Source organism: Heterocephalus glaber, unplaced genomic scaffold (assembly GCF_053883595.1).
Source record: "Heterocephalus glaber isolate CG9 unplaced genomic scaffold, H.glaber_assembly_v1.0 deba00001498, whole genome shotgun sequence".
Lineage (NCBI taxonomy): Eukaryota > Metazoa > Chordata > Mammalia > Rodentia > Bathyergidae > Heterocephalus > Heterocephalus glaber.
The window spans coordinates 6,423,720-6,445,795 of record NW_028258321.1 but is presented as its reverse complement, the minus strand read 5'-3'; the positions used below and the strand labels follow the sequence as shown (position 1 = coordinate 6,445,795).

Sequence of the window (22,076 nt, the reverse complement as noted above, 5' to 3'; positions counted from 1 at the left end):
TCTGTTCTGCTCCCTGGTGCCAGGGTGCAGACAGAACTGAGTAAGGCCGAGGCCAATGCCCAGGAGCCTCATAACACAGGTCCTCTACCTCTTTCACAACCCTCTTCTCTCCCAGTAACTAGTTATCTTTGTTTACTGATGGCCCCCAGTAATTCCTCTACATCAACATAAAGACTCACCAACCACCCCATAAAAACACTCCATTTTCTGTGTCCTTACACAAATGGCTGCCACATCCCTAACAAACTCACCCCAGAGACATCCTGAGGAATGTCACATCAGGGTCAAAGTTGGGGGTGGTTTAGCACAAGACAGATGACCTAACATCCAGCGTGGGAAGTAGAAGCTGGACTGATGGAAGTTATAGCCCAGCAGAGGGAGGCTGAGAGCATGGGAAGTGGGTAGAGGCTAGTGTGTGAGGACTCAGTTTCCAGCCAGGAGGCCTGTGTACCCCAAGGAGGTGGGTGGCAGGACTACAGGAAGCATCGGTTTTCCTGAGAACAGCTCTGGGCATAGGGCAGGAAAGGGACAGTTGGTAGAAGAAGCTGTTTTCCAGAGATGTTGGCAAGGAGGTGGAGCAGGAGGCAGAGCAAATGCTCCCTGGCACTCAGGGGCCAAGGGTAGAGATTGTTGGAAGCTGAGTGACTGGAAATGGGAATGGGCATGGGGTAAAGGCTGGATAACTACGTCAGACCAGGAGCCAGTTAGGAATTCAGGAAGTGACAACATAAAAAAAATCAACTACTCTTGTTGGCTGAGGACAGGATGTGGAACAACGAGCCAGAGCTGCTGTCCAGAGCACAAGTCCAACTCAGGGCTGGCTGGAGCTGTGCAAGAGCCATCTCGTATCTGCAGAAAAGGCTAGTGATGCTGCTTGGAAACACTTTCCTTCCTCCCTGCCTGTCCTGACTGCTTTGCAGAGAAGCTGCATGCTAGATTCCAGGAGAGCCTTCCGGGCTTGTTTTACCAGCCTCTGGCATCTGCAGCTATTCCCTAGACGCCCACCCGCAGGGAACACCCAGAGGCGGGCAGAGGCAAGCTCACCAGCTCCTTGAAGAGGGCAGCCTCTTTGTGCTGCTCCGAGTAGCGCTCGTGCTGGTCCAGGCCGTCCTGCAGCTTCAGCGTGAGCGTGTCATAGTTGGCTCTCACCACCTCTAGCACCTAGGGAAGGTCAAAAGCCAGGCGGGGCTGGGGCCATGCAAACCGAAGGTCACTTAGCACCATGATGCTGCCTATGGGGCTCATTACTTATCACCCAGAAAAAACGCTGCCAAAGGGAGCATTTCCTCAGGTTTCTGGGCCACTTTTTTTTTTTTTGGTACTGGGACTTGAGCTCAGGACCTCGCACTTGCCAGGCAGGTGCTGTGCCGCTGAGCCACATCCCTGGCCCTGAGCTACTTTTTAATCTCTTTTACTCCGTTTTTCCTGACCAGCCCAGCCTGGCCACTGAGACTGCTCACTCTGTGTGGCAGATGGCAGAACAGCAAGTCTCTGAGGTCACCTGTGTCTCTAACACCATGGATGTACCCTCAGTCCCACCCCGAAGCGTGCTTTGGCCAGTCTGTCATAGTTGCTGAGTGAGACTTTGCCAACGTTCCCCAGCTTCTCCCTTTCTGGGAGCCATGTTTTTCAGTCCTGGGATGTTCCTTAGCACCATCTGCACTTGTTTTCCTCTCAGTGCCAACTCAGCCTTCCCATCACTGCCTGGATCAAGCTTTTGGGCTTCTAAGACTGGGTACAAGAGACACTTTCAAGACTAAGCTGAAGCTTTTGTTCTGAGGAGAGAGAGGTCTTTCCTCAACAATGCTCCTCTGGGGCCGGGGATTTAGCTCAGTGGTTCCGCTGCCTGCCTCGAAAGAGCAAGGTCCCGAATTCCATCCCCAGTACTGGCCCCCCAAAAAAGAGCTGGGGATTAGCTCAGTGTAAAGGCCCTGGATTCAATCCCCACACCCCCCCAAAAAAGAGGGGGGAATGGGAGGGAGGAGGGGGAGGAAACGGAGAAGGAAAGGACTATCATTGCCAGCTCTGATGTGACTTCAGCTCATACAACCATGAATCAAGGCAAGGACTGTTGCGGAGAGGCCCTCCATCAAGTTAGCAGAAACATGCTGGCCAGAGAGCAACAACCCAGCAGAGGGGTGGCTGTTCACCTTGGTATCTGAGTAGATCATGGAGAGTGCGCTGCTCAGGGAGATGGCAGAAAGTAGTCGATGGCTGATGAGGACACTTAGGTCTGACAGAAGCAGGGAATGAAGGGAATAAGCCAGAGTCAGGGCAGGCTCCTGAGGACCATGAAGGTACCTTGGGCTGCTCCCCGTCACCAGTCCAAATTTGTGCCAGAGCAGACTTGCTTTGGGGGCAAACACTTCTGCCTGCCAAGAAGTCCTGAAGAGCCGGACATGGTGGTACATGCCTGTCATCCCAGCCCTCGGGATGCTGAGGCAGGAGGATCACTTCAAAATCGAGGCCAGCCTGAGCTACACAGTGAGACCCTGTCTCAAAACAAACAAAACAAAAAATCCTGAAGAGACTGAAGGGCTGGAGCCCACAGGAAAGGCTTGTATTCTATGGGAAAGGCTCTGAGTTTGGGTTTGGAGGGAAGGGACAGGAAGGACAAGGGTCTGCCAAGCTTTCCTCCTTTTGGATCCTCACTGGGCCCCACAAACACCAGTACCAGCTAGTTCCTCTGCCTCTAGTTCTATTTGTTACCTACAAAGTGATCCAGTTTTTTCATGCACATGGGCTACACATGTGGCTGGAATTGCTACAGTCAAGGTCTTTGCTCAGAAGTGAATGGCTCAAGGCTAGAAAAAGGCACAATTCCTCCACAACAGAATCAGCCTCCAGGCTCCAGGCAAAATAAAGTAATAAATGCTTTCCGAACCCTGAAATCTGGTGGCCTCAGCAATGCCCATGACCCACCCCTGGGCAGAGCCTTCCCTGAGGAATGTCAGAGGCCGCAAAGAAAGCTCTCTAGGCTACATGCGGTAGCCTCAGGCATCTCCTGGGGATTCTCCCCTTGCCAGGGCAGAATGGAAGGTTAAGGTCTTGCTTAGAGCAGCTATTTCTCCTTTCCCAGTAAAGCTGGCTTTGCCAGTATAGCCTGGTCAGTTCGTTATAGGTAAGTGAAAGCAGAGAAGCTCCCGAGCCACCAGCTCCTTGGAAAGAAATGAGTAGCTTGGCTGGATCATGTACTTAGGGTACAATCTCAGCTCTTACTAACACTGTCATCATCATTATTGTTAGAGACACTAGGGACTGAACCTAGAGCTCTGCACTGAGTTATATCCCAGACCTTTTTTACTTTTTGAGACAGAATCTCACTACATCACTAAGTTGCCCAGGCTGGGATGGGATCTGTGACCCTCCTGCCTCAGCCTTTGGAACTGCTGGGATTCTAAGTGTGTGCCACCATGCCTGGCGTCAGCCCTCTTGTCTGGACATTGCCTCCTGCCACCTCTGTCTCTGGCCCTTCCTTGTGGGTTGCCTTCCTTTCTCTTCCATCCAGGGCACTGCTGTCAATTCATCCTGCTTCTACCATCTCCTGCCCTTCTTCATTCCTCTTATACTCCCGAGGAAACATTCTAAGGCAGGTCTGGGCCTCAGCCCACTAAGCGTACTTGCCTGGTCTGAGACTTCACTTCCTTTAGTTTAAGACTAGGAACCTGTCCCTTCTGAGCCTTAGCACTGGCCTCAGAGGTGGCAAGGGCAGCAATTAAGCCCAGTGCAATCTCCCAGAGCCCCTGTCCCTAAAGGCCTTAGGCTTTACCATAACTTGCAGCCTTAGTACCAGGCTTTCTGGCAACTCCATGGCCCCTGCCAGGTAAAGACTGCTTCCCAGTCTGTCCGGTAACAATCTATCCCCCAGCACAAGCACACTTTCATCAGCTGTCGGGCTCCCTAGAGCCACGTTCACCACCTCAGCTTAAGGTAGCTTCAAAGTCGGAAAATCACCTACAAGACATATGCCCTGTATGGAATTCATACACCTCCTACCTATGACCCTCAGTATCCTGGGAAGGGCCTGATAGAAAGATAACTGATAGCCAGGCATGGTGGCACAGGCCTGTAATCCCAGCACTTGGGAGGCTGAGGCAGGAGAAGAGCCACAAGTTTGAGGCCAGCCTGGGCTACATAATGAGTTCAAGGGCAACCTGAACTGCATAGCGAGACCCTGTCTCAGAAAACCAGCCAACCAGCCAACCTAATAAATAATGAATGTATGAAAGATAGATAACTGAACTGGGAGTTCCACTCTTGCTACAGAATTTTGGATAACTTGCCTCTTTTGAGCCATAGCCCTTACCCCTATGAAATGATCTTGAACTTACCTTCCAGAAATTACAAGGGAATTCAAGTTTTTAATTTCTGAGCATCACGTACACTTAACAGAAACACCATCACCCTAAGGGCTATATGCCTGCTACGACTCAAAACTCACTGCCTTCACAGCCCAGGGAGGACCTATTTCAACTGACCCGAAGGTCTCCTGGGCATGCCATACGTGATCCTCCACCACAAAGGACACCTGTGGATTTCAAGTGGAAGACGGAGTACAGGCAACTGGCCTCAGCTTAAAAACTCACACCTTCTTCTTTGCCTTAAAACACTTTACCTTAACACAAGTCAGGAAAAAGCAAATAGGATAGGGGCTGGGCACCTGGTCCTGAGGTCTCTGAGGGAAAAGGCCTGAGAAGACAGTACACTCAGTAGGAACTAGGCTTTGAGGTCATGGGCCTGCACTGCAGTTCCAGGCTGACCACTGACTAGCTATGTAAATTTATAGCAGTATCTCTGTCCCTTCCCCTGTCATACTGGGCACTGAACTCAGACCTTTGCACTGAGATATATTCCCAGCCCTTTTTATTTTAGACAGGGTCTCACTAAGTTGTCCAGGTTGGGCTTCAACCTGCAATCCTCCTGCCTCAGCCTCCTAGAGTGCTGGGATTACAGGCACCATGCCTAGCATGTTTCTTAATTCTTTTTGAGTCTCAGTTTTCATATCTGTAAAATGTGGGTAGAACTCATGGGCTGAGGTAAAGAAGAGATGAGATGACTGTCCAACACCTGGCACATGATGAATAAATAGTCAACAAATATTTACTAATTTTATAATGAAAGCCTCTTTCTCTTAACAATGGGAATCTGGAAGTTCTGGCTGTCCCCAGATAGTTCTAACCATAAGCTGGGAGACAGGGCCTCAGACATCTCCATTTAGCTACCACAGATTCTGGAGAAGAGAAAACCACATTTCCCTATCCAGTGTGAAAGCAGCCTCCTAGAAGGTGCACATGGCCCTGAGTGTAACTGGCACGCAGCAGCCGCAAGTCAGAGATGGTCTACTGCCCACTGCTAACCCTAACAACTTTGGTGGTGCAAGAGGACACAGGGTGGCAGGCATGATGTGCACACCTATGATTCCAGCACTCCTGAAGGCTGAGGCAGGAGAATCCCAAGTTTAAGCCCAGCCTGGGGCACTTAGTGAGACTCTGTCCCCATATATAAAATTTAAAGGAGCGGGGATGCTGAGCAATGTAGCCCAGTTCAAAGGGCCTAGGTTCAATCCCCAGCAGCAAAGAGGCCCATAAAGGCCTGGCTTTGCATAATATTGATTATGAAGCTCCATCAGGATTAGAATGTCATCAAAGATGGGTGGTAGGTAACAGCCCAGTGCACAAGGTTAGTTGAAAATTGCCAATAAGGTTACACACACACACACACACACACACACACACACACACACCTTTCCTCCAGGACATACAATATGCATTCCTTGCAGACTATTCAGTAGCTGTGTCTACTTTTTAAAAAGTAAGCGAGGCTTTTGAAACAGGAAATAACTTCTAGCCTGAAGAGAGGAGCAAATGAGAATCACCAAGTTGGAAAAATTCCTGGTGATGGCTATCTAATTTGATGCTTTGTCCCAAGCCTGAAAAACTGCTGTCTCAAATATGTTGGCCTGAATTCCCAGCAGAAAAGGACAACTAAATAACAGGATGTGTCCTGTCAGCAAACTTGTGTTCGTTACTTTTTTCTCAGTTTGAACTGACATCTAAATTATGACCCATTTGGAGAAAGCATGGAAGGCTGCCACCAGCCTATTTCCAACATCATGGTCTGCCCTCGAGGCCAGGCTGCCAACTAAAGATGTGACCACAAAATAGTAATAGAGAAGCTTGCTGAGTCTTCCAACAGATGAGGAGATAAACATGGAACCCATCAAGATGACAGTGGGAAATAATGGAGAGGCTGCTGGATCAGACACCTGGGTTCAAATCTTGACACCATCATTTGCTAGTTATGTGACCCTGACCTATATGTCTCTTAATCCTCTTAACTACAAGACAGTCATATTTCCTTATAACATTATAAATATTATATATATAAAAGGAATATAAAAACTTAAGTCACAGGATCTATCAAACAGAAGATTCCAAATGAATATGGAAATAGGAAGTATCTGATATACTCAAATGAGATGAATTAGCTGGTTAAAAGGTAGCCAGGAACCTGGAACCAATGTAGCATCTGAGGTCAATGACACGGAAGGAAGCCATACTAGAAGGGTCAGCTCTAGGGGGAACCTCTGAAATTACCTACCCAGTTCACGGCCTTCCCTTCACAGGTGAAGAAACAAATGTCTAGAAAGACAGTGACAAAACGGGCATTAGACACCCAATCCAAGTGCTCCTTCTGTACTGGCAGGTGAGTCATATCTGGGGTACAGTCGGGTTTACAGACTAAATTCGGTCATCAGAGAACAAAGGTTTAAGGAATTCCAACGCACTTGTCCTGAGAAGAACAAAGAATGATCTGTGGCGAGCTGGAAAGGTAACCCAGAGAAGGTGTGGTTTGTTATGTAAGCTTTAATAACCACCAGGCTTCTTAGGGCCCCAGGGCCTGTCAATTTTCACAAGTAGCAACTGAAGACTCTGCTCCACCCTGTTCATGTAAACCACCAACAAAACTTTACACACTTCTATCAGCAAAGCTGATTTGGATTGCTAATCTGATCACTCAATACTCATTTAGGAGCTTGAAATTTAAAGGTCCTTACTCTTCAGCTGAGTGTTTTAGGCCCCAGTCATCTTTGGTTTTCAGGCTTTGGGGTGGTTATTAAAAGGAGTTAATAAATTCCTTCCACAGTGAATGCTCCTGTCTCAAGAACAATGTTCCATTCTCCCAAAGAGGTTGTAATCATTCAGTTTCACTTCCATGCAGTTCTGCTTTATGTTTTTGTTTGGTTTGGTTTGGGTTTTTTTGAGACAATATCTCACTATGTAATCCAGGCCAGTCTTCAACTTACTATGTAGTCCAGGCTGGCCTCAAACATAGCAATCTTCCTGCTTCAGCCTCCAGAGTCCTGGGATGACAGGTGTGCACCACCACACCCAGCTTGCAGTTCTGCTTTAACACCCTCAAACGCTCAATCATAGAAAAATTAATTTACATATGGTTTGAAACAGATATAGGAGCTAAAAAGGAATTAGGAGGAGAAAAAGATAAAAAGGCTTTTAAGAGGATTTTTATAATAATCTCAGACTGTCTTCCCCATGGGACTGTGACCATTTGTTCCATTTCAGATATTTCAGACCCCATTTCTCCCACAGAGGAGGAAAGGATAGCTTGAAGGATCCACTCTGAGTATCACCAAGTCGGAGTCTGACCTTTGCTTCCCTTCTCCATGCATCAGGAAGCCGACCAGTGTCACACCTGCTGAGTGAGGCTGCTTTCCTTACAGAGCACCATATCTCAGGCCCTCAGCTCAGCTCCAGGAAGTCCGAGTACAGACACACTGCCCTCAGCTCCAGGAAGTCGTAGTACATCCATACCCCGGCCCATCCTGAGGAGCATGGCCACACTCTCTCTGGCTCCAGACTCCTCAAGGCAGTCACCTTGAACCAACGCTCACCTGGCAACAACCTCCAATATCTGGCAACCCACCCCAAAACACCCCATAAAAGTCTTTGCTTTCCCCTTGCTCAGGGCTGTCTCTCTTTTTGGATTCAGCCAGCTTGCACCCAAGTGAATAAATGACCTTGTTGCTCACACAAAGCCTGCCGGGGTGGTCTCTCTGCTCTCTGCACCTCCCAATACAAGCAGGCACTGGATATTCTACAAACTGATGGAGAAGACATAATCAGAGTTTGGTCCAAGGCAAGTTGGGAAACATTCTTCCCTCATAACTCCTGGAGATTTGGTACAAATCTATTCTGGTGCCCATATCGGGTTTGTTCCTTAAGCCACCCATCAAAACTGTTCACTGCTTACAATAGATAGCTAAGTTAGGTGGAAATATTATAGGCAGTCAGACAGGGCTGAGCCCTCCAGGGAGTCAGTACAGAAGATGAGAACACATCAAAACAGTGGCTAGAGGTGCATGTAAAGAAGATTAAAGTCACAATGGCTAGATTTACATACTTCTCTAAGGGATATCAGGAAGCTTGAGGTTACTAGTACCACCCTTTTTCTTTTTCTTTTTTTTGGTACCAGAATCGAACTCAGGACCTTGCGCTTTCACTTTCGAGGCAGGTGCTTTCGAAGCAGGAGTTAAATCCCTGGCTCTGGTACCACCCTTTTTGAGATTTCCCCTATAAACCATTACATAATTTGGGGTGGGCCATCCTCTCCCATCTACTAAGACTACAGATTACTGATCAAGGTTAAAGATGTCATCCATATGCCCTTGCTACTACTGTGTCAGTATTAGCCAAGTGGCTCTATTTGTAATCTTATCAGTTGATTATAGTTTTGACCCACATCCTACCTACCTCATGATTTTGCTCTATAAAACTTTTTCAGAGAAGTAGGCTCATTGGCAACCCATTCAGGATCTCTCTTGTCTCTCAAGAGCTGTTGCTATTCCCTATTCTTATTCCCCCATAAATTTTCCTACTCTTAACCTCCGTTGTTCCTTCAAATTCATTTAACTTCAGGGAACACAAACTTGGAGTGTCTGACATCTAGCAGATTGGGAGTTACATTTTTTCCCCCTATATCATGCTGACCTCCTGTTCTTACCATAATGTCCTGCCACTAAAAGGAACAGTGCCAAGCACAGTAGCTCTTCATTAATGGTTAGCAGCAAATCAACCGCTAGAAAGAATGTCCAAGTAGCTGCAGTTTCTGTGGTAAATGTACACTACGGTCCTCTCTTCATCCATGGAGGTACAACATAAGTCAAATATACCATTTCTCAGCAAGGAAGGTTGAAGCCTTTTTCCTTCGTAAATCCAGTAAAAGTTCTCAAACTTAAAGGAAGATGCTCTTTCCCATGAAAGTGAGAATGACCTACTCTGGGCATTGCCTACCACCCTGCTCTGGATTTGATATAGGGCTGAAATGCTTTACAAACTTTTGTACGAGACTGGAAGAGAGAAGGTCTGATCTTTCATTTTCTCTAACAGCACTTAACATAGCCTCCCTCTCTTCCTCTACTTTTCTCAAGGCAGACTTTCTCCAGAACTGGCCATTGGTCTCTCAATGAGGAACAGGGCCCTTTTCTCCTGGAAGCAAAGTTTTTACCTAACCTTGCAATTTCACCAGCTTGAGGACAGCTTCTCAGTGGTAGTCTCACAATTAAGTGGAAGTCAGTTGTTAGACAGCTTTGAAGAGGAATTCTGATGAGAAGCAAAAACCCAATTCTTTTCTCATAACTCATATTTATTCTTCCAAACTTAGAACTAATTAAACCTAAACAAGAAGCACTTCAAAGATGTTACATGAGTAACGACCCTGGCCGTTGGGCCTAGTTATGCCTTCTACCAAAAGAGTTTCAACCAATAGCTAGCTAGTATGTTTAGAATAGTATATAGTGGTGCCAAGTGTGTTGGCACATGCCTCTAATCCCAGCTACTTGGATCAGAAGTTTGAGGCCTAACTGCACAACTGACCCCCCCCCCCAAAAGGCACAGTGATTAAATAAGAGTATATATTGCGTCAACCTGGCTGGGCTCACACCCCATCTTCACCACTTACCAGCGGGGTATAGCTAGGTGAGCCTCAGTTTACTCACTCTTAAAATGGGAATACCAATACTTTCATTATAAAGCTGGTTCTAAAGACTATATAAGATTAAAAAAAAAAAGACCACATAAGAGGATGGTATACAACATGAGAAGCATACTGTTTGATACATAGAAAGTGCTTAAAAATTATAGCTGTTACCACTTGGGAAGGTGAAGTAGGATTTCGAATTTGAGACCAGACTGGGCTACACAGTGAGTTCTATCTAGGCCAACTTGGACCACGCAGCAACAGTAGAGACCCAAGAGCTTTGTGTTTCCACCCTCCTTGCTGTTTTGAGACTAAAGGGTCAAGCCTTTGAAAATGATCAATGTTAGACCCAAGAATAGAAGGGAAAATGGGGGAATGGGAGAGATACGTACTTCCAGTGAATTATCTTTAGAAAGATAAAAGTGTTCACTACTGGCCAGGGATTTAGCTCAGTGGTTTTGCCGCCTGCTGCACAAGCACAAGGACCGGAGTTCAATCCCTGGTTCAAAAAAAAAAGTGTTCACTACTGTATAAAATCTGTTTCTAATATCCACTCAAGACTCTTCCCTAATAGAAACTAAAAACAGAGGAAGGAAGAAAGAATGAAATACAAAGAGACAATACAAATGAACAGTTAATGCAAAGGAAGGCTCTCTGAAAAGTGCATGAAATTAAAAAACACTCTACAATCCTCCCTGACAAATTAAATTAAAAAATTGTTTTAAAGGGCTGGGGACATAGCTCAGCACAAAGGCCCTAAGTGTAGGCCTTACTATTACTACAAAAACAAACAAACAAACAAATTGATCTTCATGAATATCTAATTACATTGAAATTGACTTTCATAAAAAGGACTGAGGTGGGGGGTTTAGCTTGGTGGTAGCAGGCACACTTTGCATGCATGAAGCCCTGGATTCAATGTCAAGGACTCCTCTCATTGTGTTCCTACCCTCCATCTGGGGACAACTCCACAATCTTCCCTGACAAATTAAATAGACTCAGTAGCAGCCCACAGTGTTTGGATGCATTTCCAGCGTGGCAATCCACATGAGGGTTTTGGTGGGTATGCACAGTTGGACTGTCTGGAAGACTCAATCATTTGCCAAGCCCCAGGACTTACAGCTTCCTACCCCCCCACCTCGTACCGGGATTGAACTCAGCACCTTGCTTTTTCGAGCCAGGCGTGGTGCCCCCGAGCTAAATCCCTGGCCCTTCCTACTTTTACTAAGGAGACCTAATGATGGTTCTGCTTTCACCTTTTCATGAAATTAAGGCAACAATGAAAGGTATTAGATGATCACAGCTAGAGGAAATGCACTCTGAATAAGGGTCATCGGGCAACCATTTATAGATTTGTAGTGAGACAATATTTCACTGGGGGTGCAAGGAGAAGAGGAGGCTCCTTCCTAGACTTACAAAAAGTCTGGTGGGGCTGAGGTAATCATTCCAAATCCATCAACTGAGAGAGCTCTGCAGGAGGACACACAGGCAGAGGGCCAGAGGAATGCAGTGATCTCGGCTTGCACACCGGGAGCCCTCGAGGGCAGGCGTAGTCTTTGCGTCTTTATAGCACTCGGCTTGGCACAGCAGGTACTTCTGCACTTCTGCACCAAAAAGATCTGGGGAACTTAAAGCACAGGGACCCCATTCCCTATCTGACTGCACTAAGGACACTCAGAAGAGAGAATTTTTTTTTTTTTTTTTTTTTTTTGGTACCAGGGATCAAACTCCGGTCCTTGCGCTTGCAAGGCAGGTGGCAGAACCACTGAGCTAAATCCCTGGCCCAAGAAGAGAGAATTCTTAGACCAAAGTAGGTCCTGATAGCTTCCTCTGCAGGTAGCTTAATATGGCTGGAAAAAACAAAAACAAAGAAAGCCAAAACCATAGGAGAAAAGACAATAGAATAGCAACCTTAACAAAATCACAGACCTCCACTGACTTACAGTGACCTTCTATCCAAGGTAACCTCAGCCTCTCTCCAAGGTCCAATTGCCAAATACAACTATTTCTTCTGCACAGTCACCCTGCACACAAGATGTAGAAATCTGTGTTTTTCTTCCCCTTCTCCCATTTTTCATCTCCTGTACTTCAGGACCAAACTCAATTTCAGAATGTATTTAAGCTGGCCTGTTCCCCCAGTCTGTCCACGTCTTCCAAGCCTGCTACCAAAGGGCCTTCCACTGCCCCGAGGTTCATTGATCTGACAGGCTGCCTTTGCCCTTCAGCAAGGTGGACCAGATAATGAACCTCACAGCGGGTGATTAGTGAGAGGCCATCAGCTGGTTAAAGGAACAGTGACAGTGACTTTCTTTAATTTCCCTAGGCAGTCACCCCTACCTCCCTGACTTTATTTGGTTGAACCCCTAGCCACCCCTTGTAAAGCCGTTCTTGCACTAATTGCAGATCCAACACACCCAGGACCTTCCCCTGTACAATCAAGGCTCCAATCACACTGAACAGCAGCCAAGGTGAGGGGGAGGAACCTCACAATACATACAAATATTCTATCAGACCCTCTCCTTCTTTATGGCTTGTTGAGCGGGGTACTTTGCCCAGCTCCAGCCTAGAGATAGATGTCTCTGCGTTCCCTACCTAGAGAAGGAGTCAGGAACACCCTTTCTGATTTCAACTCACTGGCAGCTCAACAGGAGGTCTCTGCCTCCCAGCCAGGCCTTGCTTAACCCACCCCTCCTCACAGAAACCTTCACAGAAGCCCCACTGCAGCTTTGGGCCAGACAGGGCTACACAGTGAGTCCAAGGGCAGCCTGAACCACGCAGAAGGGAGATCCTGTCTCAAAAGCAAAACAAAACCAAAAACAAAAAACAAACGTCCCACTTATAAAGGAAAAAATGGAAACAAAGCTTTTGTACATTGGGAGGGGAGGGGCTTGAAGGGGAAATGGGATAAAATAAAGTTTATTTTTTAAAAAATCCCACTTGTGACCTACACACAGTTTCATTTTCATTTTAGGATTACAACATCCTGGGCCGGGGATTTAGCTCAGTGGCACTGCTCTTGAATGGAAAGCGCAAGGTCCTGAGTTTAACCCCCATACCCCGACCCCAAAGGATTACAACATCCTGCTGGGCTCGGCAGAGCAAGCCTGTAATCCCAGCATCCGGGAGGCTGAGGCAAGAGGATGGCTGTGAGTTTAAGCCCTGCCTAAAGTATACAGCATGACCCTGTCTCAAAAAATAATAAATAAATAAAGATTACAACATCCTTTAGGCAGGTATCATATGACAAGTCAAAATGCTATTATGGTACTTAGCAAAAACATTTCCAATCAGCATAGCTTACAACAGTTCGTACCATAACACTGCCAGCCTCTGTGATATTACCACAGTTCACAAACTATGCTCTTGTAAACACATGTTATAAACACAATTTTTTTTTTTTTTTTGAGACAGGCTCTCTCTATGTAGTTCAGGCTGGCCTTGACCTCACTGTGCAGCCCAGGCTGGCCTCAAACTCATGGTAATCCTCCTGTCTCAGCCTCCCAAATGCTGAGATCACAGGCGTGCGCCACCGTGTCCAGCAATACAACTTTTTTTTTTGGTACTGGGGATCAAACTCAGGACCTTGCACTTGGGAGGCAGGCGGCAGAACCACTGAGCTAAATCCCCGGCCCAACACAACTTTTTTTGTGGGGACAGAATTTCTCTATTTAGCTCAGGCTGGTCTTAAACTTGGAATCCTCCTACCCCAGCCTTCTGAATGCTGGGATTACAGACATGCACCATCACACTCAGCTTGAGCCATTACTTGGGAAAGAGACTACAGTGGAAATAAACTTCCCAAAGATCTTCCAGAAAGAAGGAGGGGCCAAAAAACAAACTCAAGAGGGGAAGCCTATTTAAACATTCCCATCTAATAACTGGAATGAAAGGTCCTTCTTAAGTCAAACCAAGAAAGTAAGGACTACTATTTCCTGTAACCTCTTCAAAAGCTGACCACCTACTCGAACGAACGCCTACTCGCCTCAACTCTTCCTTCTCTCTTATGCACTGGCGATGCAGATTCACAGCTGCCCTGCTGAGGAAGACCAGAGGTCTAGTGGTGGTCATGGCAACAACACTCATGCCTAACTGGAAACATGCTGAGAGCGCAGAGATGAACAAGAAACTGAGCTCTTCTGCAACAGTCACCTCAGTATTCATCCCACTTGGCTGTGGTGTATTCATCTGGAGGTGTTTTGCTTTTTGAACAAAATAGACCTACTATTTCAAAGACAATTGAAATGTGGAATGCTGCCTTTTAGAATTTGAACCGTATTTATATGTTTTAAATCCAAGATACTCTCTCCCCTACCGAGGCCTCTGATAGTACAGCTGACCTCCTGGTATAAACAAAAGTGGTCATCTTAGCAGCACATAATCAGCTGACACTCTTCTGGGGACCCTCTCGAGATGTCTGCACAACCTGGAGTTGATTACTGAGCATAAGCTGCTTATAGGAAAACACCCAGACTCTGACTTTGTGTCCTGCTTTAGTGAATCCAGTAAGGATCATCTCATGCCACACAGGTCAACTGAAATGCCAAATCTAAACAAAAGCAGCAAGGCAGACAGGGTCAGATGGCCAACACTTACGTCACACACTCACATCCAACCAGTTCCCACAGCAACTACCACTCACGGCTACGGAGAGGCAGTGAGGACCACAGGGTGCTATGGACATCGCATCGCTAGGTACAGGAAACTGAGCTACGGCTATTGTGGGAGTCTTCAATCTCAGCTCTCCAGCACAAGTCTGCCAAGCCTGCACTGTACAATGGTAAGGGTAAAACAAGAAAACATTGCAGGGCCTCTCAGAGCAAATGACTTGGAGGCCTCAACTGGCTTTTTTGGGATCCAGTGCTGCCCTGGGGAGAATGTTTATTGAGGAGGTCCCCATGGGGAAAGTGAACCACATTTATTTTCTGCTCAGCAAACCCTGCCACCCAGCATCACAGCCCTCCTCTTGGTCTTCTTCTACATGCTAACACTGGCATACACAGGCTTGACCTGTGAGAGCTAACTGTTAAGCCTCAAGAACCGTGAAAGCCAGCTTCACCTTAGCCACAGCAGGAGCATTCACACCCATATTTCCCCTTGGCCCCTCCCACCACTACCACCCAGTGGTTAGGAAACAGACTAGCACCCCAAAGAGCAAAAACTCTAAAGCTAACACCTCAGGCTTGCTTTCCTCATAGGGCTTTCCTCCAGAATCTTCCCCAGTGTGCTCTCTCTAACATAATGGATAATACCCAAGCTCCCTAACGGTGCTGGGCCTCACAAACCGGGACTCTCCTTTTATCAGGACCTCACGCCTCTCTGAGAAATAAAGCTGAGTTTCACCAGGATTTTTTCTTTTGAGACAGGGTCTCGCTGAGTTATCCAGGTGGGGCTTTAACTAGTGATCCCATTTCAACCTTTCAGAATGCTGGGATTAGAGGCATGTGCCACTATGCCAGGCTTTCATTCAGATTTCCAAATACCTTACCATTGAGCTATATCCCCAGCCCTGTCAAAATACTTCTGAGGATATATCTTGTAATATACAACATTATACAGGCCTCATCTCAATCCAAAAACCAAAAGTCTAGTGAGGGTGGAAACAAAGAAATGATGGAAAGTAAAACTTCACGAAAACTCCTAATGTAAAAACATGCAAGTCTCATTACACTACCATAGGTATGGTTCTGCAGCACAAAGAGCATCAGTGGGACAGCTTTCTGCTCTTCACAGAAAATTCCTAAATCTGTATGTAGAGAAAGTTTTAGCAAGCTCTCGGGCTACTGGGTTGGAAAGAAAACCAGCATCAAGAACAATTTGTCCAAAAAAAAAAAAAAGATCTAAGATGCCCATTCTTAGAAACAGGAAGCAGAATGGCAGCTGCCAAGAGGAGGAGGCTGTTCTAGGGTATAGTTTCCATTCCTTGGGATGGAGAAGTCCTAGGGATACATGGCATAACAATGTACACATTATTAAATATATTTTACTTGCTTTCCATACTTAGAAATAGTTCAGGTAAGGGGCTCAGGATGCAGCTCAGTGGCACCGCACCTGCCTCATAAGCACAAGGGCATGAGTTCGATCCCCGGTACCCCCCCCCCAAAAAGTTCAGATGACAAATTCTGCTGTGTGTTTGTTTTACTGCAATAAAAGAAAAAAGCAGGTTTGTCCATTAGGTCTCATCACATGAGCGCGGGGCTGGCTCATACTAGGTCCTTAATAAATACTTGTGATTGAATCAAAGACAAAATAATTGGGAAACACTGAGAATCAGTGCATTAGAGATTTTGGAGGCTGTGGTTAAATGACCAAGTTGCATTGCTAAGTCTTTCAGTCTCCAAGGAGATGACTTGCAAGAATACTGGAACTCTTCTTTCTTTTTTTTTTGGTACCAGGGATCGAACTCAGGACCTTGTTTTTGCAAGGCAGGCAGTGGCACCACTGCGCTAAATCCTGGGCCCAAAAGCACAGGCATTTATCATACTTCAGTGGGCCTCAAACATCCAGCACAATCAGACCCAGAGCAGGCACTCGACTGCTAACATGCTCACAGCTGAATAAAAGCGGCTAAGGCAAGAGGGGGCCTGCGATTCACTTGCTTTCCAGTGGGGCATGTCAAAGTCACACGGCTGGTCACGAAGGAGCATGAAAGGAGTAAAGTGCCAAGCCAGGTTTTGCTTTGAGTCCTAAATTGCCTCCGTGTCTTCTAGACATTCCGGACTCTTGAGAATCTTCTGTAAGGGTCTGACAGGAAGCCCTTTCTTGCCTATAAGGAAGTAAGAGCTGATGTGGATCAATACATCACGCCATTTGTAAACCAAAACAATCAGTGAAAACCTGCAGGAGCCGAAGATCCTCAATGGGCATTTGCATAGGTCTGAGGGCTTTGAGCAAGGGAAGGATAGGGACCATTTGAAGCAGCTGAGCTAATGTTGATGGGGGACTCTGAGAATCCAGAAAGAATGAATCCTCTTCAAGAAAACAAAAAGGACAAATGCATAATTTTACACACAATTTCAGAATATATACTTTCTTTTTTTAAGTTTTGGTTTTGGTCTTGCTATGTAGTTCAGTCTGTCCTTAAACTCACTATGTAGGGCTGGGGATTTAGCTCAGTGGTTTCGCCGCCTGCTGGGCAAGCGCAAGGACCCGAGTTCGATCCCCGGTACCAAAAACAAAAACAAAAAAACCTCACTATGTAGCCTAGGCAAGCTGGCTTCGAACTTAAGGTGATCCTCCTGCCTCAGCCTCTCCAGTGCTGGGACTACAGGTGTGTGCCATCACACCTGGCAAGAATATATACTAAATTTCGTTTTTGCTTTTTTTTGGTACTGGGGATCGAACTCAGGACCTTAAGTGCAGTGCCACCGAGCTGAATCCCCGGCCCTATATACTAAATTTCTAAAGCCTACTTATTGTTGAACCTTAAGAACCATCTGTTAGTAAATATTATTCCAAGACATTTTGTGGCTGATTTCTTGAGTGTGGACCTTTCTCTAATATGATGTAACCAATAATAGCACAAAGTCTTTTTTCTACTTTGCAAAGCAGAATAAAAGAACTCCTAGGAACAAGAAGAATAAAGGGAAATAATTTGTGAAAAAAAAGAAAGAAAGAAAAGAAAAGCAGAACAGAGGAAAAGGTTTAGGGTAGGACAGGACAGGTAGGAGAACCTCCACACAGACTCTTCTACTTCAGCTTACTTTTGGGTTTTTTTGAAAGGCCTAATTTTTAAAAATTAATTTTATTGATACATTTTAGATATACATAATGATAACATTCACCATAGGGAATCTGTACTTGTACATGATATATCTTTTTTTTTTAAGAGGAAGAGTTTATGGAGAGAAAGAAAATGTCTGCCTAAGAGAGACAGAAGGTAGACCCAAAAGTGGGTTACTCGCCCACTCGGTGATATATCTTGATTCTTTTTCTCCCCCTTTTGTTTTTTGGTACTGGGGATCAAACTTGGGACCTTGCGCTTGCAAGGCAGGCGCCGGAACCACTGAGCTAAATGCCCGGCCCTCTCCTCCCCTTTATTATTTTTTTTTCTTTTCAGCACTGGGGATCTGGAATCCAACTCAGGACCTTACACTTGCATGGCAGGCGTGGCACCCCTGAGTTACATCTCTGGCCCTCCTTCCCTCCTTTCAACCCCTCTTGCTCTCCTTATTTATAACAAGATGACCTGAAGATTTAGCCTGTAGTCAAAAGCTTCTCTTATAATGCCTTCCATTCACATTTGTTTAGTACAAACAAAAAGATCATTAGGATTTATCTATGAAGCCGGGCTTGGTGGTGTTCATCTGCAGTCCCAACACCTGGGAGGCTGAGGTAGAAGGAACACCGTGAGTTCAAAGCCAGCCTGGGCTACATAGTGAGTTAGAGGCCAGCTTGGACTGCATAGCGAGACTCTGTCTCAAAAAAAGAAAAAGAAAAAAAGAATTTATCTATGAAACACAGGTTGTGTCACTCAACTCTCTTCCTTTGGGAATGAAAATCAAGATGCAGATCACTGATGAAAGAGGGGCTGGAGACCAAAATTTAGGAAGTTTTACAACGCTAAGGCTGTTGTATTTGTGAGGAGATGAACAGAGCTGGAACCAGAGAAAGCCCAGGTGTGGACAAGAGCAGACGCAAGTCCCCACATCAGAACCACCCGGGTCACCATGCATTCTAAGTCCTTCAGTCTGACTCGGTAGTGGCACTGTGCTAGGGTGCTCTTGACCATCATGCCTGCCTCGCATATCAAATGATTCTACTAGGTAGGGATGGCTCCTTAGAGTAAGTCACACTGGAGAGAAAGGAGCTAAATCTTAACTACGGATAGGCAAGGGGCCTGAAGGACAACTGTTTCCCTCCAGTGCTTGGGACGGACGGAGCCCAGTGCCCCATACATGCTAGGCAAGGGCTCTACCACTCTGAAGGGTCATTTTACAGACATTCTCTAGAAACAAGCCAAATTCAGTAGGGAACAAGCCACAAGTAGATGCACAGCTCTTAGAAAAACAAGTTGTATCTTCTCCCTAATCTTTACTGATAAAGATAAGTCAAATACAAAAAGAGATCAACATATATTTACCTAGTGCCATATTAAAAAATTAACTCGCCAGGGATGTAGCTCAGTGACCCGGCACCTGCACTGCAAGTGCAAGGTCCCAAGTTTCATCCCAGGAACCAAAAAACCAAAACAAAACAAAACTAACTTGAAACTGGCCTGGGGATGAAGCTCAGCGGGACAGAGCTTGCCTGGCATGCATAAAGCCCTAGCATCGCAAAACAAATAAGCAAGCAAGCAACAACAATAACAAAAACTCAAGATGGATTAAGAACCTAAAAAATGTAGAGTGAAAACTAAACTGTTAAAACATAAGGGCAAAGTTTCAGGACGCTGGATTTGGCAACAGTTTCTTGGGTATGACACCAGAAGCACAGGTAATGAAAAAAGTAGACAAACTGGACTTGTACATAAGGAACACTATAAAAAAGTGACCCATACTGTTGGTGGTTTCTCTTGCTGTGCAGAAGCTTTTTAATAAGATGAGATCCCACTTGTTGATTCTTTGTGCTAGTTCACGTGCAACTGAGGTTTTTCGTTCATGAAATCTTTTCCTATGCCAATGTCTTCAAGAGTTTTACCTAACCTCTCTTCCCCCCGGCTTAGTGTTTCTGTTTTATCAGCTCAGATGTGATACCAGTGGAATCTACAAGTTTTACTCCAACAGTTTCTTTCTTTTGTTTTTTTGGTTTTTGGTTTTTTTGGTACCGGGGATCGAACTCGGGTCCTTGTGTTTGCAGGGCAGGCAGCGGAACCACTGAGCTAAATCCCCAGCCCTGTGTTTCTGTTTTAATATTTAGATCTTTAATCCATTTCAATTTTAGTTTAGTGCATGGTGAGAGATATAGGTCTAGTTTTTTGGTGGTTTTTTTGGTACCGGGGATCAAACTTGGGACCTTGTGCTTGCAAGGCAGGCAGTGGAACCACTGAGCTAAATCCCCGGCCAATATAGGTCTAGTTTTAATCTTTGACAAGCTGAAACCCAATTTTTCCAGCACCATTTATTAAAGAGGTTATCTTTCCTCCAGTGAGGATGTTTGGCTTTTTTGTCAAAGATCTACATTGATTGACTTGATGGGTAAAATAAAAATAAAGCTGAGGGCAGATAAGCCCATTTTACAGACTGTGGAAGTTGAGGTACACCACTCTTACGTGGTGGGGCTCTTGTGGAACTGCCATTAAACCAAGCTGCCAATAATGCTGAAATCCATCTAGACAGTTGCACTGTAGCAGGGAGACAATGAAGGTAGAACCACATTCACCTTTCAAAGGCGAGACCAAAGTGGCAAAGATAAGGGTCCTTTGGATTCTTTAAAACTGCTCTTGTGGCTAGGGGCGTATCTAAGGGTAGAACTCTTCCTTGGCATGTTAGAGAAACTGGTTTGATCCCCAGCACTGAAAAAAACCCTAAACAGATTTCTACCCCCTGTACCAAAAAAAAAAACCCAAACAGAAAACAAGCATCAAATGGCTGATCTTCCAGATGGCAGATCACCAGAATTCAGAGGAAATGCATACAAAAAAGCCTCCCAGAGATTAGAAATGGCAAGCAGGGGACCTGGGGGCCTCAGGAACAGCCCTCTGTCTCAGCTACTACGAGAAAACTTGGCTTCCTGTGTTCATGGAACCCAAACGGCTAAAATTCAATGATCCAGCCACCTACAAAAAGAGCAGGCAATTCAACAGCATCTGTCCACGCCCCTCCATGCTTCTCTACATGTAGCACGCCTCCGACACTCACTGTGTCCCCCGGGCTAAGCACTGAGACCAGTCTGCAATCAGCTCTGGCAGAGGGGAGCCCCGGGAGAGGATTCTCCACAAGGGCCAGGACAAGACACACGACACAGGAACATGGCTCTGTGATCACTGCCAACCCCATAGCGCGGCAACTCCCTGAGGTTCTCCGGGGCCAGAACGCCAGTCAAAAGGAAGTGATGGCTTCCATCACTCCAGGATGAGTGAGGTGGATGAGTAGCCACCTCTCACCTTCTAGGTCGCTGAGTGACATCTACCATTCCAATATCCTGCACCAGCAATTTGAGATGAATGCGACAACATCAACAAACAATCTCTAGGTCCAGGTCCAGGGGACCAGCTACCAGAAAAACCTCTGACCCAAGCCTGGGGGCTGGGATCTCGACTCCTCCACACTTCTTCACCAGCTGAGGGCCTGCACACACCAGTCAACAAGCTCCCCTCTAACTGCCCAGCTGAGCCAGCGCCTAGACCTTCTGCGGAGGGGCAGCTGGTAGGGTTGCAGGCGCTCAGTGCTACATGTGTTCTCAGGCTGAATGGGAGGCAAGGCAAAGGAAGAATGGGCATAGAGTTGGGGTGAAGAGTTGCCACGGGGACAGCAGAGGTGAAAAACCCAGAGTACTAACACTGGCAGAGGGTAACAGGAACTGAGGCAGCAAGAGTTGAGGACAGGTTAGTAAAAATTCAGAGATGGGGTGTCTTCAAGATAGGAGGAGAGGACAAAGAAATACATGATGAGCTAGGAAGTTGGGGGCCGAAGCTGTGAGGACAAGATACACGTTAAGACTTGAGTAAACCTGAGATCAAGCTATCAGGAAGAAAGAGGGAGCTCAGCAGGGCACCCACTTTGGTGGTAGGTCTTCAGGAAGGGGGCAGAGTTAGGATGCTTGGCGATGAGCAGACACTGGGCTTGCCAGAGGGGCTAAGGGGTGAGGACTCGGTTAGGAGAGGTGAAGGGTTGTGGCCCAGACTGGGGATGCAGCAAGGCTGCACGCGGGTCACGAGAGGGCTGCATTTAGGAAAGATCGGTGCCGGGCGGGTGGGAGGCGTGGTGTGGGGGAAGATGCAGGGCCGGTGGGGTGCCAGCCTGGTGGGCTGGGGCTCCAGAGCCCAGCCGTCTCCAGGCAACCAAGCGTCTGGGATCTCTGGGATCCGGCGATCCAGCGAGCACTGGAGGCCACCACCCGGGGAGCAGGAGCGGAGCATGAGTGGACCAGGCACTGGGGCGGACAGCCTCTCGGCCTCCGAACCCAGGTCACTGACCTCAAAG

At 46.5% G+C, this 22,076-nt stretch overlaps 1 protein-coding gene across 9 annotated transcripts in view; it reads right to left on the bottom strand.

The window, feature by feature from the left end:
- The window catches only part of Armh3 (armadillo like helical domain containing 3), a 183,381-nt gene that overhangs the window by 896 nt on the left and 160,409 nt on the right, over positions 1-22,076 (bottom strand). For 3 of the 9 annotated variants that reach the window (XR_015440664.1, XR_015440662.1, XR_015440665.1), the window contains 2 exons: positions 6,601-8,122; positions 1,045-1,161 (listed from right to left, as the gene is read on the bottom strand). Coding sequence is in view for 4 of the 9 variants with exons in the window: in XM_087185784.1 (XP_087041910.1) it covers positions 10,340-10,495 (156 nt within the window). In the remaining 5 variants the exon portion in view is untranslated. Of the gene's footprint in view, positions 1-1,044; positions 1,162-2,076; positions 2,234-6,600; positions 8,123-8,146; positions 10,496-22,076 lie in introns of those variants that run through there. The other 6 variants (XR_015440666.1, XM_087185787.1, XM_087185783.1 and 3 more) reach the window with 4 other exon arrangements.